This window comes from Scleropages formosus, chromosome 6, assembly GCF_900964775.1.
Source record: "Scleropages formosus chromosome 6, fSclFor1.1, whole genome shotgun sequence".
NCBI lineage: Eukaryota > Metazoa > Chordata > Actinopteri > Osteoglossiformes > Osteoglossidae > Scleropages > Scleropages formosus.
The window spans coordinates 7869370-7897196 of NC_041811.1; the positions used below are offsets into that span (position 1 = coordinate 7869370).

At 43.2% G+C, this 27827-nt stretch overlaps 1 protein-coding gene across 3 annotated transcripts; it reads left to right on the forward strand.

Annotated features, from left to right (window-relative positions):
* Positions 1 to 7823: 7823 nt before the first annotated feature.
* Positions 7824 to 26990, forward strand: LOC108922697 (angiopoietin-related protein 2). 3 transcript variants are annotated; one of them, XM_018732993.2, is made up of 6 exons: positions 7824 to 7950; positions 8056 to 8278; positions 16893 to 17810; positions 22948 to 23141; positions 25035 to 25305; positions 26132 to 26990. In XM_018732993.2, exons 3-6 carry the CDS (start codon positions 16937 to 16939, stop codon positions 26329 to 26331), a joined length of 1539 nt encoding a protein of 512 aa, XP_018588509.1. In that variant the 5' UTR covers positions 7824 to 7950; positions 8056 to 8278; positions 16893 to 16936; the 3' UTR covers positions 26332 to 26990. The 3 variants fall into 3 exon arrangements, with proteins under 3 accessions (XP_018588509.1, XP_018588511.1, XP_018588512.1); XM_018732995.2 differs by having other exon boundaries at positions 8086 to 8278; XM_018732996.2 differs by having other exon boundaries at positions 8107 to 8278.
* Positions 26991 to 27827: the final 837 nt, after the last annotated feature.

Consider the following 27827-nt stretch of genomic DNA (forward strand, 5'->3'; position numbering starts at 1 on the left):
ACATTCATGGACATGTGCAGAAGAAAGCCCAGATGAGAGCAATTACTTGTGCGCATCTCCATCCTGCTTTGGTCCTTCTAACCAGGCAAAACGATGGGGTTGAGCACAGCGGCTGGACACGTTCAGCTGCCGGCAGTATTTTTCCCTTCATCTCAAAGTCTTCTCCTAGTGTACTAGAAGTGGAAAGAAAGTGTGGTCTAGTCATCACACAAAGATTGCGTCTGTTGTGAATTACTCTGCCCATGGATGAGGCAGGCTGAAGGTTTGTTCTGCACACCAAATCTGCATTCAATCTTCAGTCTCTGCAGTCAGGAGAAGGAGAATGGTGGATGGTTAAAAACCATTCTGAAAAATGGATTCCTTAAATTTAGAAATGGATCTTCAACTGTCTTCATTTCAGAAATCTCTCTCAACGTTTTTTTGTAGAAACTCATGACAGCACTTTCGTTCTAACATTTTAGTCTAAAATGCAATTTTCTTTATTTTGATTTTGGAGGTATGGGTTGAAGTTGCCCATCATAGCATACATATTTGTCAGTGTTCTCTTTTTGTTGTGATAGAAATGGCAAATTTCAGAATTCCAGGAACTCTGAGGACTGTAGAGCTTACAAGAAGTTACAAGTGTGGATTTTGAGCAAAGACTCTCGAATGAAAAACCAGTGGTAAGCTTTTCCAGGGGGACATCCTTGCACGAACACTATCCATGCTACACCCCAGGTGGAGCCAAGGGGCAGACAGAGCCTTATTCTTTTGACAAATAACATGAAATGAGCTCATGCCTGAGTGCAGGTGATTTCATTTCATCTGGATGGATTCTGTCCAGCAAGTGAGAAAGGAAGAGGAAAGTCCTGCTCCCAAGGGAAAATTCAGACTGATGATTTTCCCTGTACTGCTCTCTTAAGAATCATGTACCCCCCACATCCTGGAGTTAAAAGCAAGGTGAAGGTCTGTAACTTCCATCAAGATGCCCACCTACCCATCTCCAATACCATTCTCTAGAGCTATCCATTCCATACCAGTGGAAAAGTATCTTTAGTAACCCTGGCAGTGGAAGAATGTACTTCTGATGAATTCTGTCATATAAAGTACCAGCCAATTGTGTGAGTCCATTTGCTGGAAAACAGTTTGTTTCACATTAGCCATTCAGTGAACAATGTTCAGCAGAAAACCAAGCGACATGTCTTACTAGCTCCTCTGCAGCAGTTCCCATAGATATAGATAGATATAGAATGGGATGGGATGGGATAGAGTTAGGGTAAGGGTTAAGGTAACGTAAGAGAAGGCAAGGTAAGGTAAGTGGACATGATAGGATAATACTTTATTAATCCCTTCAAGGAAATGTGGGGCACTTGTTTGTTGCTATGCTTTAACTGCTTTGTCCTCTGTGTGCCATAAAAGCATTACGTGGGTCTGGGGTTAGGATTGAGGGTTAGGGTTTCACATGGGTGCTCAGAGTTTTGATTGGTACTGCATGTGTAGATGTTTATTTATTTATTTATTTTACAGACATGGCCTTAGAAGTTAATCTTGCTATGCAGGACTCTACAAAAACACACCAGTAAGGCAGAGCATTCAATGAAGGCCTGTTCATGTTTCCTCTACAGGCATAGCTTGGTGATGAGGTTTCTACTTGTGCTGGCCTTCACCAGTGATGCAGGGTGATTCTTCCTCAGCATTTCACTTCTATTCTGATTCTGCCTTCACACGGTTGTCATGTCAGATCCCGTATGTTGTTGGTAACATTTGCCTCATGGGTTGGATTGATGGCTCCAAGGCAGCTTCTTGACTGTTTCTCATCGGCAGTTGAGCTTGCTGGGATGTCTCCTCAGAGGCTTACAACTGTAAATCCCTTGAAGTCAGATCACCCCTCCACAATCACCATGCCCCGAGTCTGACTGCAGTCTGAAAAAGTGTTTGAAAGGCCTCTGTCTGCGCTGTCACTATTTCTGCTTGTTCTCACCCAAATGAGTGTGGCAGATTCATGTTTTCCTCCCTGTAATGATCAGCCGGATGAAGCAAGTTGCCTGTGAAGCAAGTTGTCTCGTCTGCTGACAGAAAGGAAACCTAAACCCAGACGCAGATGTAGAAAGAAGACTGACTGAAGCACCGCTTTCAGTCTTCCATTACTCGCAAAGTCTGATGCCAAACATTCAGCAGATGAGAATGTAAACTGTACTGTGACCTATGCAATGCAGTCAGATAATATTGCTAATTAATGAGAACAGTCTGTGTTTAAGGGCTGCCCATGGATCAAGTGGGAATCTTAAGACTTGAGTCAAAGGAAGGACCCATGGTGTAAGGAACCAACTTCAAATCCCCACTCGTGCTGTAATACCTTTGAGCAAGGCACTTACCCTGAATTAATACAGTAAAACTTAGCCAAATGAATAAATATTTTAACTCTTGGCTTTTTTGGAGTTTATCTTGGTATTTGTGTATATGTGCAATTTCTCAACATACTGACACAATCTCAATGCTTTTGTGATCCAATTCTTTTCTATTGCTTAGGAAAAAAAAAAATACAGCTGTATGAATAAGTAAATCATTGTAAGTAGCTTAACACTGTGAGCTGTGTCAGTTAAATAAGTAAATGTTCCTTGGAAATGATGCGAGAAACCAGATGAGTGAGTGTTTTGTGAATGATAAAGAAATTAATGAAACTCAACTGCAAAGATTTTCATGGGGGATCTCAACAGGCTCCATCTTTGGACCCCATCTTTCACTGTCTCAGTGGGGACCCAAGGGGTCCACTCGCCCATAACCTTTTGTTGCTGAGCATTTCTGGACTTCGTACTCTCCTGATGGAACCGAGAGCACATATTTCTTAAAAGCTCATTTTGGTAGTATTGTTTTTTTTGTTGAGTTTAAAGGAAAAGTAGTGTTTTTCTTAAAAATTTCTGTGTTCTTACAGGGCATGCTATTCTTACTGACTGTGCTTCGAGTGTATCTAAATCACTTTGTGTGTGTGTACGTGTGTGTGTGTTTGTGTGTGTCCATCCCAGGCCTTCCAGGCTCCCCCAACAAATTATATCTCACTCGGTCACAAGACGCCCCCCCCCACTGCGACTGGCCAATCACGGCGCTGCATCCCAGAGTGGGGTCCACATTCTTGTCCTCCAGACACAAAGCATTCCGAAGGCAGAACAATGCTTTAATCCAAACATGGCCCCTGTCAAAAGGATCCATCACATGTCTGAGCAGCGCACCCACCACCCGCGACCTCTCTCAGCTGTAGAAGCGAGGGTGTGGGCCATCAGAGGGAATCATCTTGCTGCCCTGCTCCCACACACTCTTCATCAGTGGAACAAATTTGACCTGTGGATTTTAGGTCAACATTCACACTCAGACTGTGGACCAAACAATCGAACAGAGTGTGTAGCCAAGGTGGCAGGGATTTTCGCATCTCTTTAACATTGATTCATTTAGATGATACTCTTCCCTAAGGCCACTTACACTGTGAAGCTACTTGCAATAATTTATCCATTTATGCTCTCGGGGAATTTTTCCTGGAAAATTTCAACAGTTCTGTCCTTGTTCAAAAATGGGTGCTGTTTGTCTAACAGCTGTTATATCACAACCTGTCACATACTCTATGCATTCTATACTGTATACATCTCTCTGTATATGATTTACACACATGCTGATTAAGGCACTTCACCAAAACACATCTGTGCTTTGTGCAAGTTAAAGTATTCATTGGTTCACAAACTCTGACAATGCTCTCCCATCTCTTTTATTGCACTAAATTGTGTACAGCTGGAATTCTAGCACCTATGTTTGTTCTTTAATTTTGTCATCAAGTTGAGCACTTCAATTCAATATTCATACTCATCATTTTTACTGCAGCGGTTCAGGGTGAAGTGCTTTGATCTAGTGACCTACAGCAGGAGGAGGGATTCAAACTTGGATCCAAAAGTAGTGGCTCTAATCACTACACCACTTGTTAGTGCTGATATTGAACCTTTCCGGGAATTTTCTGCATTTAAAAGCACATGCATGCACAATAACACAGGCGCGAAATGAGACTGCAAGCATGTGTGTATATCCTTCAACGTTCAAGTGCCACCCCATAATTACCCTACAGGGAGAGTGAGGACTGGAGCAGAAACAGCATGTTTTACCATGGGGTTGGCGAGACAGGGCACTTTGGACCAATATGTGAAGACGGATGCGTTGAAGTGTAATGCGGCAGTAGGTGACATAACGATTAGAGTTTCTGCTTTCAGACTCAAAGGAACAAGTAAGTAAGGTACAAGTACCTTTATCAAGGTGCTTACCGTAAAATTACTGCAGTAAAAATAACTCTGCTTTACAAATGGGTTGTTGTACATGCAAGGGTAAGAGACAGGAGGTAGGACCCAAGTGTGGGATCTTTCATCCGTTGTCCAAAAGGCAAGGCATGAATTGTGGTTTGAGGGAAGTGTGGGCTGAGCAATCGAGGAGCGATCATAGTACCGAGGGAGAATCTGATGTTGAATTTGAAGAACGAAACAAAGGTCGTGGATGAGGGAGGCAGGACTTGGGGACGAGGAATTATGTCTGGGGCGATGAAGAAGGAAGACGGAGCAAGGGCAAGGAGAAGTGGCAGGTTGCAAACACAGAGGGGACGGTTGTCTCGATTGAGATTCCGCAATCTAGGAGCGGCGGTGTGGCATCCTCTATACTTTACCCTGCTGATTTCTGCCAGGTGCGTTAGGCTGAGATGAGGTCCGAAACATGACACAGGCAAATTATAAATAGCCTAACACTGAAAGTCCCATTGAAGAAAAATGTCTAATAATTGTATTACTGATGAATATAATAACAGTTCTAATTTCTGCTATCAGCTTTAGGATGTACTCCTTAGATTTATACAGTTTTTAGTGGGAAAAGAAGGATAAAAACTAACACACAGGCAGTAATTTAATTTCATGTCCAGGATGGAATCCTTACATAATTCATTACGGCAACAGAAACAATAAGCTTCAGTGAGGCGGGTTGCCCTGATGGCTGTGCTCCACATGACTAACTCTGCAAGCCCTGGCACGGCTTTCATACAGAACCAAAAAAAATGCATCTGGAGTCCACAGGCAGCCATTGTGTGTTCCCCGAAGCTGAGGACGCAGGAGGACCTTCCCCACACAACCTGTAATCACAGGCATCTGTTGTGGTTTGGAGGGCAAGAAAGCGAAGGACAGACATAGATAATATTTATTTTCTTCTCCATCTGATTATTCTGACATCCTCTTAATCTCTTTATTTCCTGCTTTTCTCTTTCATAATTTCTCTTTCACTCTTTATTTTTTACGGATGTGAGGTAATAACTCACAGGCAGCATCTGGGAAATGTTTTGGGATGTGGTTGATTTTTTCTTTTTTTGGTGTGTTGTTGAGTTTTGTTGGGTTTTCTGTTATTGTGGTTGTTTCTGGCAGACAAAAGGACCTGTAACATGTTTTACCTCTTAGGAAAATAAAGGGTGTGGGGCTCTTTCTCTGACGTCGGGAATAAAGGAGACAACTTTTTTTGGAAAATCTAGGCAAATTATATGCAAACAATTGCCTAGGCATTTGTGTGTAACTGGGGGAGTCATTTTTCAGTGTTATAAACTCAGTTGGTCATAATATGTTAACATTTGTCAATGAAGAAGGTTTGCACAAAACTCAAATGACCAAAGTCATCATATTTATATCCTATACACCCTTTCTGACAAATGCATGCATCCAAACAAAATACTTTTTAGAGCCTGAAAGTTTCAAGCAGTATTAATTTTAAAATATCATGTTGAATATTGGTTATATTGGAACTGAAATATTGGAATATGATCTCCCCACTCAGCCTGGCCATAGCTCAAGGTATTTACGTTAAATTACTACAGTAAATTACCAGGCTGTACAAATGTTAATTTGTCACAGGTGCACAACCAATAAAGTTCTAGAAACATCCTAATGATGATAAGAATAAATAGGATCTCAGAATGCATTGAGTGAAATTTAGAGCATCATAGTAAAGGGACTGAATACTTACGTCAATGAGAGATTTCCTTTTTCATTTTTACTGAATATTAAAAAAAATTCCTACAAAAATATTTTCATTCTGTCTGTTTATTGATGGCAAAAAATAATAATTTATTCAGTTAATTTGAAATAAATCTGCTACAAAGTGTGGTAAAAGTGAAGAGGTCTGAATATTTTCTGAAGACACTGCTGCTTAGTTTACAAACCAAATATTGTTAGTGTCTTAGACAAGGTATCAGCTAAATAAGTAAACAATAATGAAAATATGCTGTGCATTTGATGTAAGTTAACATGTCCAAGAAACAACCCAATAATTCAACATGGAACTAAAAGCAGGTGGAACAAGGTAGAACTGCAGCTGGAGTCAAACCCTCTAAAACACCTGTATTTCTGAAATGAAATGTTCAGTCTTTGCATTTGTTTTTCATTGATGAGAAAAAAACACTCTTTCCCTGTGCAGATGAATTAGTTCAAATGCCACCAGAAAGTAGAAGGCTGCTGCAGAACTTGTCAGAACTGGGTGCTGGCAAATGTGTAAAAAACCAGTCTTGATCACCCACCAAAGAGCCAGATGTGAAGGAAGCAAAATTGAGGAATGTTGCAGCATTGCTCAACCTGCACCTATCGAGAGCTCAAAATCAGACCCACAGGGAGATCTGTCTTGGCAGTAAGCAAACTGAGGCATGTAAAACAGAGCAGTCGACATCGTGAAAAGAGCCCTCAGATCTCACAGTCAGAATGTACCTTCAACTATGGAGATCAGCGACTCAACAATATTAATGCAAGGGTGGTTCACAGAGGAAAAATCTCACAGCAGAAATCCTGTGTACTGTAAAAAGCAGCTGGCGTGAAGAATTAATAATTATGCATTTATCATAATTCTTAATAAGAGCTGTTCAGGTTCACCCATCGTGTGTGAGTGAGAGAGAGTGTGTTCCACTGATGTATGGATGAGTGACTCAGTGTAAGCAATGTATCTAGCAGCGTAAGTCACCTTGGTGAATAAGGTGTGTGGGCTGATAACACTACATAGAGTTTGTTAGAAGTTGCTTTGGAGAAAAGCATGTGCTAAATAAATATAAATGTAAATCACAGGCAGCTTACAATGTGAGGTTTCTACACTGAACTACTTACAATGATACACTTTCTGGTAAGTACCTTTATGTGGGCTATGACAGCAGGGATTTGAACTTAGGCCTTGGAACGACAACTGTAACCACCACTCCATCTGTTGGAAAAAACTTACTGTATATAGTTCTGTTGCATATAACTAGATTTACGTTTAAGTCACTCCTGTTGTTTGTATTCCAATGCTGTGTGTGTAGGAATCAAAAACATCTATATCTGAGTTTAGTTGTATGTTATTTTACATTGTATACATACATTCTTATACATACATATGTACATATATCCTTCTGTACGTACATTTGGTCATATAAATTAAATTGTGCCGAAAGAAGAGACAGAATGTGATAAAAAAGGGAAGAGAGAGGAGGCTGTCTAATTTCTGCCTTTTGCCCCATGGGTAGGGGTCCTCTCAACAATGCTTTTTCTCTTAGGGGGTGCAATCCAACGGCCCACCCCTCTCCACCCCACACTGCCACCTCTCAGCTGGGCTTTGGCTCCTGTGACATCACGACTGCCACTGGTGGCTCAGGCCATAAATAACTGTGGTTGCAGAAGAGGGTGGTGGGGTGGAGGTTCTAGGGGTGGACACGGAGGGCAGTGGGCGGGGACATGGGCAGGAAAAGGGGGCGGGGCTGGTCACAGTTGCACTCCTTGCTGGGACTTTGTTCCTCAGCTCTTTCATCACACTTAAAACTGCAGAGAGGGAGAGCAAGAGGAGGGGCCCCGCTGAAAAGGACGGGCTCCCTGCAGCCCCGAGTCAGAAGTGATGGCGTTTCTGGAGAAGTGACACTTTCCACCCAGAAGAACAGATTTAATCAGAATCCATCAGGTGACATAAGAAATTACAAATATCATTTTGCTCCTGTGGCTTCATCATTTTTACTTAGGTGTATTTTATTTTTGTTTTGCTTTTTATTTTTTTACACTTTTAAAGACACTGCAACTTGCTGAGAATCTTTGACAGGACTCTGCTTCTCGAAACCAGCCCCCTCCAGGGCTGCTCTGTCTGAGGGGTCCTGACAGAGAGAAAGGGAAGGAGCAAGAATCCCGGACTGGAACCCGGAACTGTGATGACCAGGGAGGTGATCCCAGCCACTCTGCTGGGACGGCAGGGACGTTGAGGGTGGGACCAGGCAGAGCACGAGTGCAAGTGACCGGTAAGACGCCTGGAGACCCCTGGTCAGAATTAGTAGGGGATGCTGTCCCAGTGTTTTCCAGAAAGCTGGTCTGATGGTTGTTTTTGTGGTCTGAGGTGGTTGGTTATGGAGGTCTTGCCTAACCACATGGTAAATGCAATAGGGTAAATGCTTTGGAGAGGAAAAGGTTCCACTCGGAGTGGTGGCAAGGAGTGAGGCAGAAGAGTATGAGTAAGGTCAGTGGAAACCAGATGGCACCGAATAATGAGGGTACCATGATGTTCCTCCTTGGGTGCACCTTACATTGCTGCAGCTCCTGCCATTCATTCTGTTAAACACCATATAAAGTCACTCTTAGATTTATTTATTTAGCTGATGCTTTTTTTGAAAGCATTTATTACAAATATTTACCAGCCTAAACCACTGGGAAGTTTTTGCTGGAGCAATTTAGGCTAAATATCATGGACAAGGGTATTACAACGGTAGGTGTCATCTACGTCTGCAGCCTCCAAGTCCAGATGCAACATCTGTAACCACAATGCCACCTGCTTCTCCTCCTCTGTGCATCACCTCACATCATCCTCATCCTGTCTCATCCTCCGATTTCTAGCACTGTTACACACTATAGACCGTTGTATGAAGGTGCTTCTACAGTGCCAGTCAAAAGTTTAAGTACACTTCATGGTAAAGAGTTTTTCTTCATAAGACATTGTGTGAGTAAAATTCAGCAAAAAAAAAAAAAAAAAAAAAAAGAGGTGTCATGTCTTCCGAACTCTTCTGCAGCAGTTACCCCAGCTTTCCTTTTACTCTTCTGTAAAGCTCCTCCCATACAAGGTGGCCCAGGTTGCCCAGGTTTCTTCAAGCTCTGACTCAAACTGTTATTCTAGAATAAGGCAAGGCCAAAAGAAAAAGGCATTGAGAGGCTAAAAAAAGGCTAACACCTCCTCCAGCCACTTTACGAATAGCGTCTAACAGCAAGAAGCTGCCTGCAGAAAGCAGAGCTATACAGGAAGGGTTTGAAGGGGGGACATTGACTGCACTTGAAGCGTAATGCTAATATCCCGGCTGCAGCTTTGCTTATTTTTTTTCTGATGTGTCAGGAAACTGAGACTTGAGAAAGCTGAATCTTTGAATCTTTGTCCAGGGGGCCAAACGCAGTGTTTGGATTAAAAGAAGCCCCCAGAGTCCCCCGCACACACTTTCTCCCAACCCCCATCAAGGTAGCTGCCTGCCTAGATTAAAAAGACAGAGCCAGACCACGGCACAGCGCAAACCTGCTCTCTAGGATCTCCAGCGCTCATGAAATTACAGCATGGAAGCAAAGGGCTCTGGGTAATTGGCTGTTACATCATAAAAGCTTTGTTTAAGAGAAACTGCCTTTGATGGGTGACCAGGCGGTCTGTAGGCTGCTTCTTATCTGGACCGCACGGTGGTACTCAATTCTCGTTTCTACATGTCACAATGCATGTATACTTGCTGAAACCAAGTTCCTCACCAAATACCAATTTCATCACCAATTCCAAATAGCAAGAATAAGTCAAAGGTGTTCTCTTTGTTTGTGAAACAGTGCAAAACAATGATCTCCTTTGTTAAGGATAGGACATCCCATGAAGGAACAACAGCTGAGTACTTCAGCCTTGTTGGGTCAACCAGTGCTAGAGAAACCTGTTCTCCAGAGCTACCTGAAGGTCCAGCTGTATTTGGCCTGGTATTCTATCTATCTATCTATCTATCTATCTATCTATCTATCTATCTATCTATCTATCTATCTATCTATCCATTCCTCTGTCCATCCATCTGTCTATCCATTAATACATCTTTCTAAAGAGCAAGGCAGTACCAGCAATACAGACTTGATGCTGTGGGCAGACACACAGCTACAAGCAGTACTTTAAAAACAAAAACAGAGCAAGCGAGCCTAGACACAGGGTACATGTCTCTCGGTGGAATTTGCTGGGAGCAGGAGCCACATGTCCACAGCAGACTGAAAAAGAAAGTCAAGGCGATGATGAAAGCAGTTACTCTGAATGTGCAGGATACTTAATTAGTGTCAGATTTACGTCTGAATCACCCGGCGAGGTCACTTACTGAGCTCCAGTATGAGAACGGGTTACACTGCGCCTTACAAATGATTTATCATTGTTCCTCTGCCCGGCATGTGCATCTATCCCTAGCGACTCTCTAGCACTTATGCACATATTTTGTTTACATGTGTATATGTACACGTACTTAGAGCTCAACAGTACAATGGCAGTGCCCAGCAGCAGCTCCTGTACCTTGGAACCAGCACTCAGATGCTCATGGACAAGTGAGCGAGGCCCTTCACAGATATGGAGTTACCCAAGCAGCTCCACGCAGCAGGAGCCCAAAACATCTGGGCTGATCCGCACTGAAGTAGCAATGAGGCGCTGTTTAATTACAGTTTGACTCATAGGATCCTTAGCAGCACAGCGTGGAGAGGCGCACTGACTCGCGCACGCTGGTGTCGGCTTGCAACGCATTCAAGGCGGTCACACCAGCATTGACAGTTCGCCACGTGTCCTTTTTCCACAAACATTTATCAAAGTCTCATATGTTTAGTTTTATTTCCTTAATTCAAAATAATAATTATTATTTATGCAAAGGGGATAATGCTGTACCCTCCTTAGAATAATATCCTTTTACACACACACACACACACATTTTCAGAACCGCTTGTCCCATACAGGGTCACGGGGAACCGGAGCCTACCCGGCAACACAGGGCGTAAGGCCAGAGGGGGAGGGGACACACCCAGGACGGGACGCCAGTCCGTCACAAGGCACCCCAAGCGGGACTCGAACCCCAGACCCACTGGAGAGCAGGACCGTGGTCCAACCCACTGCGCCACCGCGCCCCCCAATATCCTTTTACATTACATATAATATTAGAATTACTTATTCACTTTGGAGATTCTTTTCTCGAAGGTGACTTACAGCTTGTATCCATTTATGCAGCAAGGTCATTTTTACTGTATCAGTTCATGGCAAGCACCTTGATCCAGGTACAGCAGCAGGAGCTGGGTTCCAAACCAGAATCTTTCGCGTTTAAATCAAAGGCTTTGACCATGATGCTACCTGCTTCCCCGTACCGTTTGAACAAATGTGATCCATATTTACAAATAATGTAATTGCTAATGTGCTGGTAGTCAGAGAGATGTCAAACATTTCTATTCCAAAGCCCTAACTGAGCAAAGACCTTTTTTGTGACATTTGGGGAGAAAAAACTGGTGACAACATGGTGCAACAATGCCGTCTTGTACCAGTTACCATGTTTACAGAGCTGGGTAATTAGAGAGTAACTCAAGAAGGAGCGCCAGGATTTTTTGCCACTGCCATTTTTGGGATCCCTCGGTAAATAAAAACCTGTGGCCACATGGCCTCCGGCAGCGGTACCCAAGACGTCGCAATTTCCCCTGTTCTTCAGACGTGGAGTTTCCCCTCAGTCCATGTGTCGCTGATATGATGGCCTGGGGAGCGAGGGGGGTGGCACGTGTCTGAGTTTTTACTGCGTTCTCTCTTGGCAGCGCAGCTCTAAGTGCCTGCAGTCACGGACACGGAACCCAAGGAAACCGCTGCTGCCAGCGAGTGGAAATATCTGCTCACACAACCAGGAATTTATTAAAGGGCGGAGCTTTAACTGGTGGTCCGCATGCTCGGCGGGAGAGCTGTGGCAACTCAGGGCCTTGTCTTATTGAAAGTTTTGAAAAAAAAATATAAATTGAGCTACAATATTTTCATGCAGGTTGTGCTTCTATGACCGATAAACTGGATCAAACCTGAGTACTGACAGCCAGAGAAGAGACAGGGTGCATATCCACACTGGTGAATTTTTTTCTGGATCCATTCCTCACCCATGACCACAAGCAACAATGAGCGTTCAGCACAGGTAGTTCCATCAGTGAGGTGACCTTGTCTGACCCTGTTTCACCCAGTGTGACCTACTCATGGCATTTCTGCTGGTATGCATTTGGCGGAGAGGGGGTACATTTTTAGGAGCAACATGAGAAAAGGAATTACATTAAAATTATACGGGTGGCATGGTGGCACAGCGAGTAGCGCTGTTGTCTCACGTACCTGGGTGGGATAAGAGGATGTTGGTTTGATCCCTGGTCACTCTGTGTGGAGTTTCCATGTTGTCCCCAGGTCTGTGTGGGTTTTCTCCCACAGTCCAAAGATGTTCTGTTTAGGTCCCCCCTTGTGTGCGTGATAGAGAGGGTGTATTTTACTGATGTATGGATGAGTGACCCATTGTAAGTAATGTATCTAGCAGTGTAAGTCACCTTGGTGAATAAGGTGTGTGGACTGATAACACAAGTTGATTTGGACAAAAGCACCTGCTAAATAAATAAATTTTATCTGACCTCTTTGTTAAGGGCAAGTTACACTGTTAGACTTACAGGTATATACTAAGCTACTTACAATAATTTATCCAGCTGGGTAATTTTTACTAGTAAATAAGGCTAAGTCCCATGGTTAAGACCACTACAACTGGAGCAACGATTGAAACCTAGATCTTTCAGCAGCAAGGCTATATCTTTATCCACTGCTCTTTTTTGCCACCCCATAACAAAACTAACCCATTTCTGATATTTGGAACATAAATGTTAAATCCTTCAGTTTCACAGATGTATGTATAACTTCATGTAAATTTAGATGAAACATATTGTTCATCCCAATTATGAGAGGGCACACAAAGCTATGACAACAGGGAGAGGAGACCTCCTCCTAGCATCTTCTTACCTGTGTCTTTGTCTGGGGTGTGTGTGGTACAACTTTTCTGGACAAAAGAAACACTCCCTGTTTGTAAATAATAGGTTCAGCCTGATGTAGTTAAACATACAACTGGGGCACTGTAGATCTGTAGTGTGATGGATTGTGGGACTGTGCACCTGGTGTGTCGCCTCTGTGCGAGAGCGAACAAACAAGGCTTTGGGTTCGTCCGCTGTGGTCTGGCTCTTCCTAGCCGAGACATCCTGCTGCATTCCTGAAAAAGCAAACTGGCGTCTCGCTCCACTCCTGTGGCAGCAACCTCAGCTTGGATTAGGCTCATGGGAATTACATCACGGTTAAGGGATGGGAGATAGTTCGCCAATGTGACTGCATCCATCAAATGAGCCAACAGAAGTTCAAGTCAGAGGCTTTGAGGTGAGAAAACAATTTGAGGCGAGAAAACAAAGCTTGTTTCCCTCCAAAATGCACACAACAGCACTCTCCATGCTCCACGTGGCCCTGTTCTGACTTTTGAATGGCCCTTCCAAGGCAACATCTTGTCATGAGTCACGTTGAAGCACATCAGAACATGTCAGGGAGGCCTGCATGGAAAGCCATCTTCTTTTTTTTCTGCTCGGCAGCTTCAAATGAGGTTTTTGTAACTGAGCAACAACGACTACTGCTTGAAATGACTCGCGTTCCGGGGTCACATCGAAGACATGCCTGTTCATTTAAAACCACTTGTCCCTCTTCTTATGTCATAACATGCACTGTGTCCAGCAATGGATTGGAAACATTTGGCATGAGAAATCTGGGAACAACAACCAAAAAGCCCAGAGAAAACATCTGTATCCTGTAAAGCAGAGAAATTACAAATGTCAGGCATCATGCTCAAGGCGACCTCGGGTTCTGTGTGATTCGGTGCGTCTCTGTCCAGGTCTTGACATTGGAACTATATTTAAAACATGACTGTATTTTTGCCGTTGATCATGCTCCAACTTTTCATTGGATAAGATGCTCCTTGTGGTGCGAGGAGCCATAAGGGGCGACATGGACAGGAAGATATAATTCACCGTAACAATTTACTGGATTCTTTCTGAAAAAATCTAGTCGGTTGCAAGGAAAGGAACTCATACCTGGCATGGAGCCCTGGGTGGCAGGACTTGACTGTAACCAGCTGAGAAACGTTAAGTGAAGTGACTTTTGTTCTAAAGGTGTGGGGTTTGAGTGGGGGGGTACAAATAGGAAACCCTGTGACGCACGTGGAAGAATGGCATGGCATGGAGATACCTCCAGCTGCTTCCTATACAACTCTATTGCGGGGTGCACAAATTGGAATTTCCCAACAGACAGCAATCAGGGAACGGTACTTATTGGCAGACTTCTTTGTCTTTTGTTTTGGAGCTCGGAGGAGCACACGGCTTTCCTTCTGCTGCTCTAAAATGGTCTACGCCTTCCTCAACCCTACCTCAAATCTTTGCAACCATGGGGGCCCACGGGGCTGTAATCCCTGGGCCCCACACAAAATGGTCAGGAAGTGGTCGTCCTGATCGTAATGAAGACTGACTGTTAGAATTTGGGTGGTCCCTATTGGTAGGGTGGGGGTGGGATGAGGGTGCACTAAAAGATCCCAGGACGTGTAGGGAACCTTGGGCTTGTCGGGAACAAAGACTGCCAGTCTCCGAGCAGGAGTTGAGGTGGGGGTCAACCAGCAGTGGATGGGCCACCAGGTCTCAACCCATCCCCCCTCCACCCCAGGGGTAATATGATGCTCAGGCATTAGCCTCCACATCTTCACTGAGAGAGGCCTGCTATACCACTCAGGGGGGATTTCCTGCGTCTTAACTTCAGCGCTTCAAAGCCAACACAGCGCCGATGGAGCGGGAGAAACAAAAACAGCTCGGCGTTACTAGGGCGAGGCTGGGGTCAGGCAGTTGGGGGGGGGTTGACTGCTGCATGGTCCTTTGTTTTCCCTGCTTCACCTGTCTAGACAGGCTCCAAAACAACTATTATATAAAATTCCCTGTGATATCAGGACAAAAAAGTGCAGATCCACCACCCCAGGACTAATTACCCAATCACCCAGAAAAAGGATGCACACAGGATCACACTGAGTTCTAGGAAAGAGCATATAAACTGAACTACAGTGGTGGAGAGCATGTTTTAATGTGCTAAAAACAAGAAGATAAGGATATGATCTGCATGCAGCCAGAGGATTCTTTCCCAGGACTTTTCACCAGTTTGTCTCCATTAATATTTCCATTCACTTTTCAAAAAGTGTTGGACCAGTTAGAAGGTAGAGAAAAATTAGATGCTGTCCACAAACACAGGATGTAAGGCATGATCCTGATTCTGTACTTTTTTCTCATTCTACATTTTAATATTTCCAAGAGTTTTATGCCAAACAGCAACTTTTCAGGTGTCGAGGGGACCAAAAATATACACAAACTACAACATACAGAAATTATGTTTGCTTGAACACTGGGAGAGACTCATGCCTTGTCCCACCTTGTTACGCCTCCACCCTAACCCTAACCCATTGAGCAGTGAATAGATAAATGGAGTTTTTTAACCTTTTGTAATTGTTCATACAAAAAGAGACAAACAAATCATCCATTATATTCAAGAGAATGAAAATGGCAGGCAGCCAAATAATGAACAAAAACGCTGAATGTATTAAAAGAGTGACAGATGTTAACTTGGTCAAAACGCTCGGTTGCTGGAAGAAAGACATTGGACACAAACCGCGATGCCGGAGTTTGAACAAGTCCGTACTCAGTCCCTGCTTTTCACACCTGCCTCCCGGGTCTTCGCATTCAGTGAGACGTCGGTTTACATTTTCCGCTGTTGCATTTATTGGGTGCATTTATGCTGTGACCTGTGGGCTTTACTCCAAGTTTCCAGTCTGTTTCATCAGCTTTCATTTTTTTTTAAGGGCTGAAGAGTCATTTATTTTGTTTATATATTACACAATACAATGTTGTGGATTAGTAAAGAATGCAAAATGAGGCAAATTTTGCTAAGTAATTTTGCTTTTCTTTTAGCTTTCACAGCTGGCTTGAATAACAAACTTTTGTTCCTCAATTTGAGATGGGCTATTGTTTATAAAAACGTATCCCCATATAAACAAGAAAGAAAGAAACAAAGAAAAACCAAGGAACCAAAAACGACTGAAGTTAAGGCAATGAGATTAGTCAACTCAGGTCAAATGAATCACTGTTATTCATTGAGCTAATTCTTTCATCTAAAGCAACCTCTTCTATGGGTTCATACAGTAAATTACTCATCTCAGAAAAGCTTCATGGACATCATGCACATTTGATTTTTTTTTTTTCCGGGAAGAGGCCACAAAAAATAAACTGCATGAAGTTTTAATGAGTTAAATTACTTTTACCTTGTGATATTAGGCAACATTTACGGTGATTTTGGGGTGAACTTTGACCTGGGGTTGGAATGAACTGGAATTTTTTCCATACAAAATGGAAAAATTAAGTATATTTACAAAGAATTTTTTTCTGATTTAATTTTCAGGAACAAATCTGGAACAGAGATGAGTGAATTTACTGTTTATACATCAGGGTAATTTTTATCAAAGTGATTCAGAGTAACTGCCTTACTCTGGAATACTACAGCAGGAGCCAGATGATGGCTGTAACCACTATGCCATCTGATACTTTCTTCTGAAGTATGTTTTAGTAAAGCTACAAAACAATATAAACAAAACAATTCAAGTTTTGCAGTGCAAAACCCAACAGAGATATTACAAAACCAGCAAATGAACTCAGCCAGTTGCACATAAGCCACAAAAAGGATTGGACACTGAAAGAATTTTGAATCACTCTATATCACCACTTTGAATACAAGGCATCCAACAGTTCCTGATTTTTGTAATTATGTCTTTGCAGTTTTGACACCCAGGTGAGGCCACATCCGCAGACAAGCTGTTGCCATGACGCTCCCCTTGGTGGTTCTGCTGCTGTCTGTGGCCTCTTGGTCAGCAAGCTCGGTGGTGGGAAAGACCCAAGAGTTTGACAATAGCAATGAGGGCCCAGAGCAGGACTTCCTGTATGCAGAGCAGCCCCGGGCAAGGCATGGACGTGCCGCCAGTGATGCCCAGCAGCCAGACAAGTGCTCATATACCTTCATTGTGCCCCAACAGAAGGTGACGGGTGCCATTTGCGTCAACTCCAGGGAGCCAGATGCACTGCTGGAGAATCGTGTCCACAAGCAAGAACTGGAGCTGCTCAATGGTGAGCTGCAGAAACAGAAGCGGCAAATTGAGACACTGCAGCAGCTGGTGGAGGTGGATGGTGGGCTGGTTAACGAGGTGAAGCTGCTCCGCAAGGAGAGCCGGAACATGAACTCGCGTGTCACACAGCTTTACATGCAGCTGCTGCACGAGATCATCCGCAAGCGTGACAACGCACTGGAGCTGTCACAGCTTGAGAGCCGTGTACTCAATCAGACTACGGAGATGCTGCAGCTGGCCAACCGCTACAAAGACCTTGAACACAAGTACCAACATCTTGCTGCTCTGGCTAACAACCAGTCAGCAGTCATCGCTCGACTGGAGGAGCAATGTCAGAGGGTGCCGGTGGTCATCCGGCCACCCATCCAGCCACACCCCCACCCACAGCCACCACGCCCTCAACCACCACCATCACCACCCATCAGTCGCCCCTACCAACCACCCACCTACACCCGTCTCACCAATCAGATCACTAATGAGATCCAGAGTGACCAGAACCTGAAAGCACTGCCACCCCCACTTCCTACAATGCCCAGCGGCACACACAGCCCGTCTACAACTAACAATCCCTCGGGTAAGTCTCACCCGCAAATAGTGAAGTTCAATACCAAATTGAGCTTCTCACCAAAAGCACTATACGTATTACACAGAAGCTCATCTCCAGAAAAACAGCTAATATATCAGAGCAGTGGGTAAATGTTTTGCCAAGCCGCAGTAAGCAAAAGGTTTTATAGCGGTTTTAGCACACATTGTGCTTTGTTGACATCAAACACGTGCTGGAAGTAAGCTTCCAGTTGGCTAAAGTACACAGGCAGAGAACAAAGCTGTTTTATGAGCTCTGTAAGTCAAACTCACTCAGAAGCTCGTAGGCTTGAACATGCTGAGGATTACCCCACATAAATTCTTTGTTTCTTTGTTTCTTTTACGAAAATTGTGGTCCCGTTTTATTAGTTTTATTAGTTAATACTTTGGTTTGTGCTGTATGAGGTATTGCAAATCTCTGTCTGAATTTTCACACCTTAGTGCTGCAGTTTTTAAGTCCTGAACAACAAAAGGTCTCTTGCACCCCTGTATGGGAAATGCTTCACTGTTCTTGCCACAATGTTCGTACTTTAAAGGTAGAAGGTAAATTTCTCTCGCTCTTCGTAAGTCTTCTCACCCTGGAGTGGGATGACAGAGCCATGAATTGCCAAAGCTTTTAGCTAAGGGCCCATTCAAATACACTCTGTCTAACTGACAGCCACAATAATATTTACCAAGTCTTGGACTTTGTCGTCAGGCTCGTCCAAAACAAGTGTGCTACATTTCTCCACATCTTGCAGTGGAAACCTAGACCAGAACTGTTAATGAAGGTTTCCGTTAGAGTTTCATCCATCAGCCCTGCATGGCTTGGGCCCAACAGCCGACTGCAGACTCAGCGGCATTGTAACATGCGGTATGGGCACCTGCAGGGATAAGGATGAGTTCTGGGGCTTTGTGTGAGCTCAGTTTCGAAGCCTTCTTTGAGTCATTTGCTCCAGCTTTAATAATCCTCAGACACCCGCCAATTCTGCGACGCTCTCTGTTGAGTCAGGCTTTGTCTGGCACTTCTATGGTGGAAGCAGAACTGACCGCTGGCTTTGGCACCAGAGCTAGGTATTTCAGCAGGCATGCTGTAACAAGTGACTCAGTCTACGGTCCAATTTCAATTTCATTTTTTTTAGGAAAAAAAAATCATTTGTAGCACAGGTTAGGCAGCTTTCAACTTCTGTGAACAGGAAGAATGATTAGATGGATGGTTCAATGATCTGGGTGAAATTCATTCTCCTGTATGTTCTGGAATTCCAATGATGAGGGTGGAAGAAGTCCACTGGAGACCCATCAGCAGTGAGAGGCATGGACAAAGACCACAGCTGAAATAACCATAATAATCGTACAAAGCAATAACCACAATACTATAATGTATCTAATCATGGGAGTCTTCTAGAGGCTTTATCTCTCATTCAGTATCTCGTCTTGGATTCCTCAGAGTTTTCTACTCTCTCTTTTCTCTTCCATTTTTCCATATTTGTCTTTTAGTTTTAATCTTTTCTCTTCTAAACTCCTTCACTTGCTTAGGTCCATCTTTCTTTAGCTCCAGTTGTCTCTGCCTGTCTCCCAGAATAGCCTTCTTTGCCCCCTGCTCCCCGGGTGGTCCTTGTTCTCCAGCCTGTCTGGTCTGCCTCACTGGACCGTGTGATCTGTTGCATTGTGTTTGCTTTGTTCCCGTCTCTCTCAATTCACTTCTCCATCCTGCTCATTTACAACCTCGAGTGCTCTTTGCTCTCCCACTATATGGAAAGATTCTCATAGCCTCATCATTTATTTTACAGCAGTTAGTGGCCTTCTGCCAAACTCTACATTTTAAATCCTCCTAACACTTCACTCCTTTTAAATCATCACCTGTACATATTTAGTTCTCATAGATCTTGCCAATCTGGTCATTTAGACATTCAGTCCAAATTATAGCTATTTGAACAAGGAGAGGTATATTTTTGAACCAGAATTACAGCAACTAAAAACAATTTGCCGGCCAAGTGAGATAAGGAGTCTGCACTGCTAACACCTTGAAAGTAATTGTTTCATATACAGTGAACCCGGATAACATCACTAGAGGTGGACATACTAAGGGTTTTGTCAGCCTCTTAAGTAGGTTACTGAGGCTATAAGGGTAGCCTAAATCCACCTTCCTTCATCAATCCATAGAGCTGTACACAACACTGTTAAAATGATATGTTTTACATTCACAGTCAGAAGTCGATACAATTTTTGCCCTCTCTGAGAATGTTCTTTAAAATATTTGGGGCCTCTGTAGATTTGTGACTTTAATGACTGTTTTAGTGTTTAGTGCCATGTATTTCTAAGAGAAATGTATGCTTTTAAGATGCAGCAGATGCTTTAAGTAGTCAGCATTCCCATTTTGACTCCAAAATGCGTCAATAATAATAAAGAGCTTTGGACTTATTCCTGGATGACAGCAGTTGCACACACTAATCTTCAACATGTGATGTGGAACATGCAAGAAAAGAAACGCCAGCCTTGCTATTTCTCAGTTCTATCTAGTGTTTGGGTGCAGAAGGGGTCCAGACTTGGTTAGTGCCAGGAAGAAATGAGGCAAAAAGCATTAAAGACATTTTAAAATTCCAGGGACTGAATAGTCCACCTGACCCACTGGATGGTTGCCGCAAATGCAGAAAATGTACTGGAACCTCTTACTTTCCCTCTGTTTAAAGCCAACACTAATGAGGATGATAATAAGCTACATTTCCTGGTAGTTTAAAGACTTGAAGATAATGGTGCTGATAACCGGGACCGTAAAAAAAGAGAAATAATTGAGGTGCAACCCAGGAAAGCTTCTGAAAACAATTCTGGAAAACCACTGCTCCAAACTGATTCCCAGAGCAAGCATAAGAGAAATCAATGCCTTCCTAAGGGTTATAATAGCTGCGCACAGGTATTGAAATACGTTCTGCCATTCTGAATGTCATGTGAAAAAAAGCATGGACATTAAGATCACAGACAATAAAAATCCGATATTTAAAAAGAGAAAAGACTGGTGACTGGTGATTAATTGTGATGTCGGACACGAAACAGACCACTGTGAGTGTCTCTCATCTCCAGAAAGAACAGGAGAGGAATAAGAGACCTAAAACTGTATAAATGCACCCAGAGAACTGATTTGCTGGGATTTGGTGACAGAGCATCTGTTGCTTGCTTAATTATCCAGGTCCTGGAAACGGACCTTTCTTTTGGCCTGCTTTTGAGACGTGTAATGAAAAGGCAACATTTCCTGCTTATCGAGAGGCTGACACAAAGAAGGAATTGATTTTTCTGGAGAAAATATGTTTCTAGAGCGCTCGTCCTATTTCTCATTAATGACAGAGATAAGCACAGCGGGAACCCTCGGTTGGAACTTGGAACGGGAACTCCCTGAAGCCTTGCGAATGGATCGGAGCATACGGGTGGAATTTCAGGTTCTGTAATTACAGGGGAACAGAGGAAGTGGGCGACTGGTTGAATCTGTGCCATGTTCCATTGGGTGAGAGGGTTTCTTTGAAATCCCTGTGCCACGCACATCAGTAGAAGAGACACTTTCAGACAAGGTAAACCACAATGCGTCAGCAACAGTTTTTCCAGCCTGTCTACGTTTGAGACAGTCAGGTAACTGAAAGCCAAGGACAACTCAGTGTGCTCGGAAACGGGTAGAAGAGGGGACTGGAAACGTTGCGGCACTTACTTTGTGTGCTCCATGTCATTTCGCTTTGTTTCCTGCTTATGATCCTTTTTGTTTTGTTTGGAAACTTCTGCACCCATAGGTTTCATACGTGGTTGAGTTTTTGATGAGCTGTGCCCTTCCTCAGAGTTCATCACCTCAAGCATATGAACCACAGTTTTTTGGGAATTCAGATAGAAATTTTAAGCTAACTGGCACAATCTGAATAGTGTCATTCCTTTTTGGTGCACAGGAAAACCTAACCTTCTCCTCATCTTTAGTCTGCAACTGAATTAGCGGCAGAAATTCACATCCTCAGAGGTCAGAACATTACACAGGCAAATGCCCCCAACACTGCATGGATGCAGAAGAACAACCATTGATGTCCTCTTAAGCCAGCAATCAAAAAATGATGCTACGTATGAGCAGCGCTGGCTGTTGTACTCAACCATAAAAATCAGTTGGGGAAAATTAAATCGATGCAATTTCCAAAATGTACTTCTTCTGCTTACCTACCCTGGAATTGGAGTGGCAAACAGAAGGTGCCGAGTGTGAACAGAACCATAGCCAAGCAACACGGGTATTGTGTGGTTTCAGTTACTCGTTAAATGTCTAACCAAGTTTCTACCAAAAAAGTTTAAGTTGTTCTCCACATGGTCTGTAAGGGTGGAAAGGCCACATGGTCTCCTTTAGAATGTCAGAGGATATCCTTCTGTGTTCGTCCTTCAGTAGCGGAAATGAAAAACAGGAGGGCAAGCAAAGCAGCCTGTAATGATAAAAACAGCCCTCAAGGTCTCACATCTGCCACGTTGCCCCAAGGAATGGGGTACTACCTGATGGTCTATTTCTGTCATAGTCTCTTGTCAGCTGCTGGGAAACACTGCATTGCTCTTGGCCTGGACAGCGAGGCAGCAGTCTCCCTACACAGCCTAACTCAGAACTGCGGCCAAAGTCAACATGAGACTCATGAGGGGAACCTTCCCAGCCATAGACAGGGAGCCCTGGGTAACAGTAGAACCGGATAACTGCACTCCCTGGGGCAAGGAGACCTGCAGCATGGCTGACCACGGGAATTCAGCTAAATCTCAGACCCAAGTCATCACTAAAACATGACAATGGATCTTGGGCCACTAACAAGGGCCATGCTGAGTCTCCCCTTGGTCCACCAGAGACTGAGCTGCCAGGGCTCCAAGGTTTTCTGTTGAAAGCTTCTATCCTGTTCAGTCAAGAGAGGATGTGATGTAATCTAGTTGTACGACTGAATGGGAACAAGGGGCAGTTGATGGAAACACAATGGTAAAGCAGGAACTCCAGAGATTTTTTTTCAGACCTGAAAACGATTCAGCTATTCGACTGTAAAACTCTCTCTCTGTACCTTATTTTGTGGTTTTCCAGAACTTCGGATTGAAAGACCTCCCTATAGTGTCTGTTAACTTATCATGCCTTCTTTTGCCCCACTATGTCCCCTTTTCCCCTTCAGGACCATTCAGAGATTGCCTGCATGCACTGGAGGATGGCCACAGCAACAGTGGCATATACCTGGTAAAGCCAGAGAATGCCAATCGGCTGATGCAGGTGTGGTGTGACCAGAGGCATGACCCCGGTGGCTGGACTGTCATTCAGAGGAGACTGGATGGCTCTGTCAACTTCTTCAGGAATTGGGAAACATACAAAGTAACTGCTAGTTTTCCAATTTTTTTTACTAATCCTTGAAAGAAGTGGGTTATAAACAGTACAATTTTTTATTATATATAGGGAAGTACGGTGGCACAGCAAGTAGCGCTGCTGTCTCACAGTGCCTGGGTGGTGTGAGAGGCCATGGGTTTGATCCCCGCTCAGCCTGTGTGGAGTTTGCATGTTCTCCCTGTGTGCATGGTTTCCTCCCACAGTCCAAAGACGTACTGTTCAGGTTCCCATAGTGTGTTAGTGACAGAGAGAGTGTATTCCACTGATGTATGGATGAGTGACCCATACTAAGTAGTGTATCTAACAGTGTAAGTCATCTTGATGAACAAGGTATGTGAGCTGATAACACTACATAGAGTTCATTGGAAGTCACTTTGGAGCAAAGCATCTGCTAAATATATGTATTTAATGAGATCTTTTAACACAGCGAGATCATTACTCCCCTTCTTCTAGCATGCCAGTTAGCAGTTTCTTAAGTAAAGAAATTATGTATTTATTTCAGGAAATCCAATAGAACATATCTCACGAAACCTAGAAAGCAAGATCCAGAGATCCAGAGTCCTGCATACATTAAACTGAGGTTTCATATATTATACCTAGCATGAGTTTGGGATAAGAAGCCCAAGGCCTACTTGTTTGTAAACCAAATTGTTTATAAATTGTCTAGGTTTCCTTCTACATTTTTCCCATCTTCAATATTCTCTCTGGACCCCTCAAGAAGCAGCTTTTGCATCATTTTATGTATCGTCCCGAAACAGGCCATGCTGATAACTCTATATTCAGCTTTACAAGGTCTAGCGATTTACAGTAAAAAATATAAACTGGCAGTAACAGTAACAGAAAAAAAAACGCAAAAAGTAATTACTCCAAAGTATTACATAATTTTGTACTTAATAGTTTTCATAAGTTTAACCATCCATACCCCTATAGTTCAGTAATGGCAGATCCAGTTGAGCAGAAGTCACCTGAACACCTGATCAAGGATAGATTGAAGTAGAATGTGTGTTTCCATGCTTCTTGTTTTCCTGTGAGTAGAATGACATGCAACACAAACACAAGCTGGAGATTTTCAACCTTTTATTGGAGAGAATACCCTTCAAATCCTGCCATAGGCATGGCGGAAAGTTTCCTAAACCCCTGGCTGCGCACCTTAAAACTCACAAGAGTCACAAAACGTCAAGGTTACACTAAGCAGAGTTTGCCATATCTTGATTTGAACCATGTGTAGGTTGATTAAAACCACAGCACCAGGCATTGAGCAGCTTCAAAGCAAGATGTCTTGTACATAACCTGCAATCAGTTCAGTTAATATATAGGCATGTACATCTCTTTATCTATTTTAAAAGCCACACATAATAAATTATTGTGTTTTTTACACCCATGGTCTTATTGTTACTGTTATTAGCTTTTAAATTGTTAATTGTGAACACAATATTGGAGAAGAAATGAGAGCCAAAGATACAGTTAACCCTAAAAATTACATTTTCATCCACTGCCATAACCTGCCCCCATAATTCTATGTGACACATCTTTAGGCAGTGCGACTGAGTCAAGGATGATTAATTCAGACTCCATTTCCACTCCACTCAACCCACTCCCTTCTTAGCCTATGAAACAACCACAACCATCCAATCTAAGGGCTAAGCAGTTCTGAAAATGCTCCATGCCTTGGGTCGCCTACAACCACGAGCCAGCGTGACAGTTGTGAGGCTTTCTGAATCATCAACAGCTTCAGACACGTTGAGGTTTGGAGGCAGCAGCTCTTGCTGAGAGGGTCACTAGTTTGGTTTGAGTAGAAGAGCCACCATAGATACTGCAAGCACTGCAGGCCTGAAATAGGCGCAAAGGTCATTTGAACTTTTCTTTGTCTCTTATTTGCAGCAAGGCTTTGGGAACATTGATGGGGAGTACTGGCTGGGCCTGGAAAACATCTACTGGCTGACCAACCAAGGAAACTATAAGCTGTTAGTAACGCTGGAGGACTGGTCAGGCCGGAAGGTGTTTGCCGAGTACGCCAGCTTCAGGCTTGAGTCAGAGACAGAGTTCTACAGGCTACGTGTGGGCCGTTATCATGGCAACGCGGGCGACTCACTTACCTGGCATAACGGCAAGCAGTTCACAACGCTGGACAGGGATCATGATGTGTACACAGGTGTGGACCTCCAGCAGGCTATTAAGTTGTCACATTTCACGGCAAATTTTATTACCCACATGTATTCCACTTGAAGTTGTTAAAGTTAAGCCTTCTAAATGTCAAAAGACTAAATAATTGTGCCCTAATTATTCAGCTGGTTTCAATAAAACCCACTAACTGCAGCACGGCAAATGTGGTAAAATGCGATGAAGCAGTCTATTGTGTAAATGCATAACAGTGAAAACAACAAATAGCAGAGTTACAGGGATAGAGATGGAGAAAATATGTATTCATTTTTTAAAAAAAGCCAGGAGCCAAAAGAGTGTAATACTGCCTCCCCAGAGGGGAAAAAAAATAAATCCTTGGAAAATGTCTGATATCGCCCTTCTTTGGGGCTAATCATGATAAATTGTCTCCTTCAGATAACAGAAATGTTCAGAAAACACCGAAGTCATGCAGGGAATTTGCAGAGTATGCGCGGCTCTAGAAGCGTCATGTTCCCTCTTGCCTTCCGGTGTTTTAAATCCCAGAACACGTAATGCCAATACGCAAGTCGAAAGAACATCTTTTGAGTGAATATCTCCAGCTGACCTCCTGGCATAAGCAGCATAAATAACAAGAGCAGAATCCACTCTAATCAGAGGAAGCAAAACAGGATTTGCAGATGACAGGGACCTTCACCATCACCTGCACTCACACTCTGTTATAAATAATAGTCGTTCCGTTTATACAAGCACAATTAGGAACAACTTGGACGCAGAAGGAAAAAAGATTCCCAGTGCATTTCTACTTGGAGCATATTTTTAAGAATCCTTGATTTAATCTCTTCTTGCTTCCTCTCCAGGTAACTGTGCCCACTACCAAAAGGGGGGCTGGTGGTACAACGCATGCGCCCACTCCAACCTCAACGGCGTGTGGTACCGGGGCGGACATTACCGCAGCCGCTACCAGGATGGAGTCTACTGGGCTGAGTTTAGGGGCGGGGCGTACTCCTTGAAGAAAGTGATCATGATGATCCGGCCGAACCCCAACACCTTCCATTAAACACCATCCTGAGGGAGGAAAAAACATCTGAACTGCTATGTTTGCAGAATGTCGGTCCTCAGTGTCCTAAGTTTTTTCCCTTTCTCAAGGTGCAATTCATCCAATTCAAACCATTTCAACTGACAATTATGTTTAACCATTTCTTTCCTTTTTTAATCTTCTATGTAGTTGTGTGTCATGACTATCTAGAGAATATACCATGGGAAGTGCAATGACCGTACAGGCGGTCTCAAAGACACTGTGATGGGGATCTCTGGGTGCTCCTCACCCTGAAAATAATGTGTCCAGATTGATGCCTCAGACAGAAGACCATCATGGGTGGGTGGGAGGCAAACCAAGACAGCGGCCCTTTTCAGAAGAACTTGACACTTAAGAACATACAGGCTCCATGCATTTATTTTGTGGGTGTATGTTCACTTTTCTCCCTTTCGGTGCTACCCAGACAGACAACACAACAGTCACACTTACCGACTGAAAAAGAAACTCACAGTAGCTTGTTTGGTTTGGGTCACATTTAATTTCCTTCACGATGCCCAATTTTATAAACAAGCATGAAAACGAAACAGAGTGCAGCAGTCACATGCTGCAAGAGTTTTCCAACAGCCTGACAGCAGGAAAAAACAAACAGAAAATTTCACGACATTTTCCCAAAGCATTTACATTTACATTTTTTCATTTAGCAGATGCTACAATAATATATGTAGAGACTTTTTTTTTCATATTATACAACGGAAACAAGCTTTGAAGGTGCTGCAGCTGTGATCTGGCAGCTTGATGTCATAATCAGAATGCACAATAATGTAAAGTCTAAAAAGGAAGGTTTTTTCTCGTGAAAAGAGGTCTGCATATTTGTAGAAAGTCTTTCTTCGATGGTTAAAGCAATGGGAGTTTGTTGAATGTGAATTTGGATAAATCAGGTAGTTTCCTCTGTTTCCAGAGAGATGTTGTCGGTATCTTCTGAACCATGCTTCCACCCAACTCTACAAGTGTTTTGTGAAAACTCTTTTCATCCACAGCTGAAATTATACAAAAGGTTTGCAGGGCAACATAAGTTTGTAGCTCTGCTCAACTTTGTTTTTTTAAAAAAACTGGAGCAAACAATAGGGAAGAAGGTTCAAGAGAAGGAGAGCAGATGGGCGGCTGGCCGCCGTTTTCATTTCGTTTTATTCGCCCTTCGCAGAATGTGGCAGCTGTGTGTTTGTGGAAATATTCCTCTTGGATTGTTTTTTTTTTTTTTTTTTTTTTTTTTAAGTGGGAAAATGACATAAGAAAAATAATACAAATTACGTTACCATAAATGACAGTATCAAAATTATTGGTCTTTGTACGGCGTGCCAATCTTGTGAAGGAAAATTTTCAACAATACTATAATTGTGGTATATTCACAACACGAGCAAGAAAACCAAGAATAATTATTATTATTATTATTATAAACTTGTTCAGTTTTACTTGAATTCCGCATATTCTGAACAAAGTAGAGTTGCCATCCACAAATT

Excerpts from the sequence above, each read along its gene's own strand:
- LOC108922697 (XM_018732993.2), top strand. The coding sequence starts at position 16,937 with ATGACGCTCCCCTTGGTGGTTCTGCTGCTGTCTGTGGCCTCTTGGTCA. Across the intron at positions 23,142-25,034 it reads GGAATTGGGAAACATACAAA|CAAGGCTTTGGGAACATTGA; the intron begins GTAACTGCTAGT and ends TCTTATTTGCAG. Across the intron at positions 25,306-26,131 it reads GGATCATGATGTGTACACAG|GTAACTGTGCCCACTACCAA; the intron begins GTGTGGACCTCC and ends CTTCCTCTCCAG.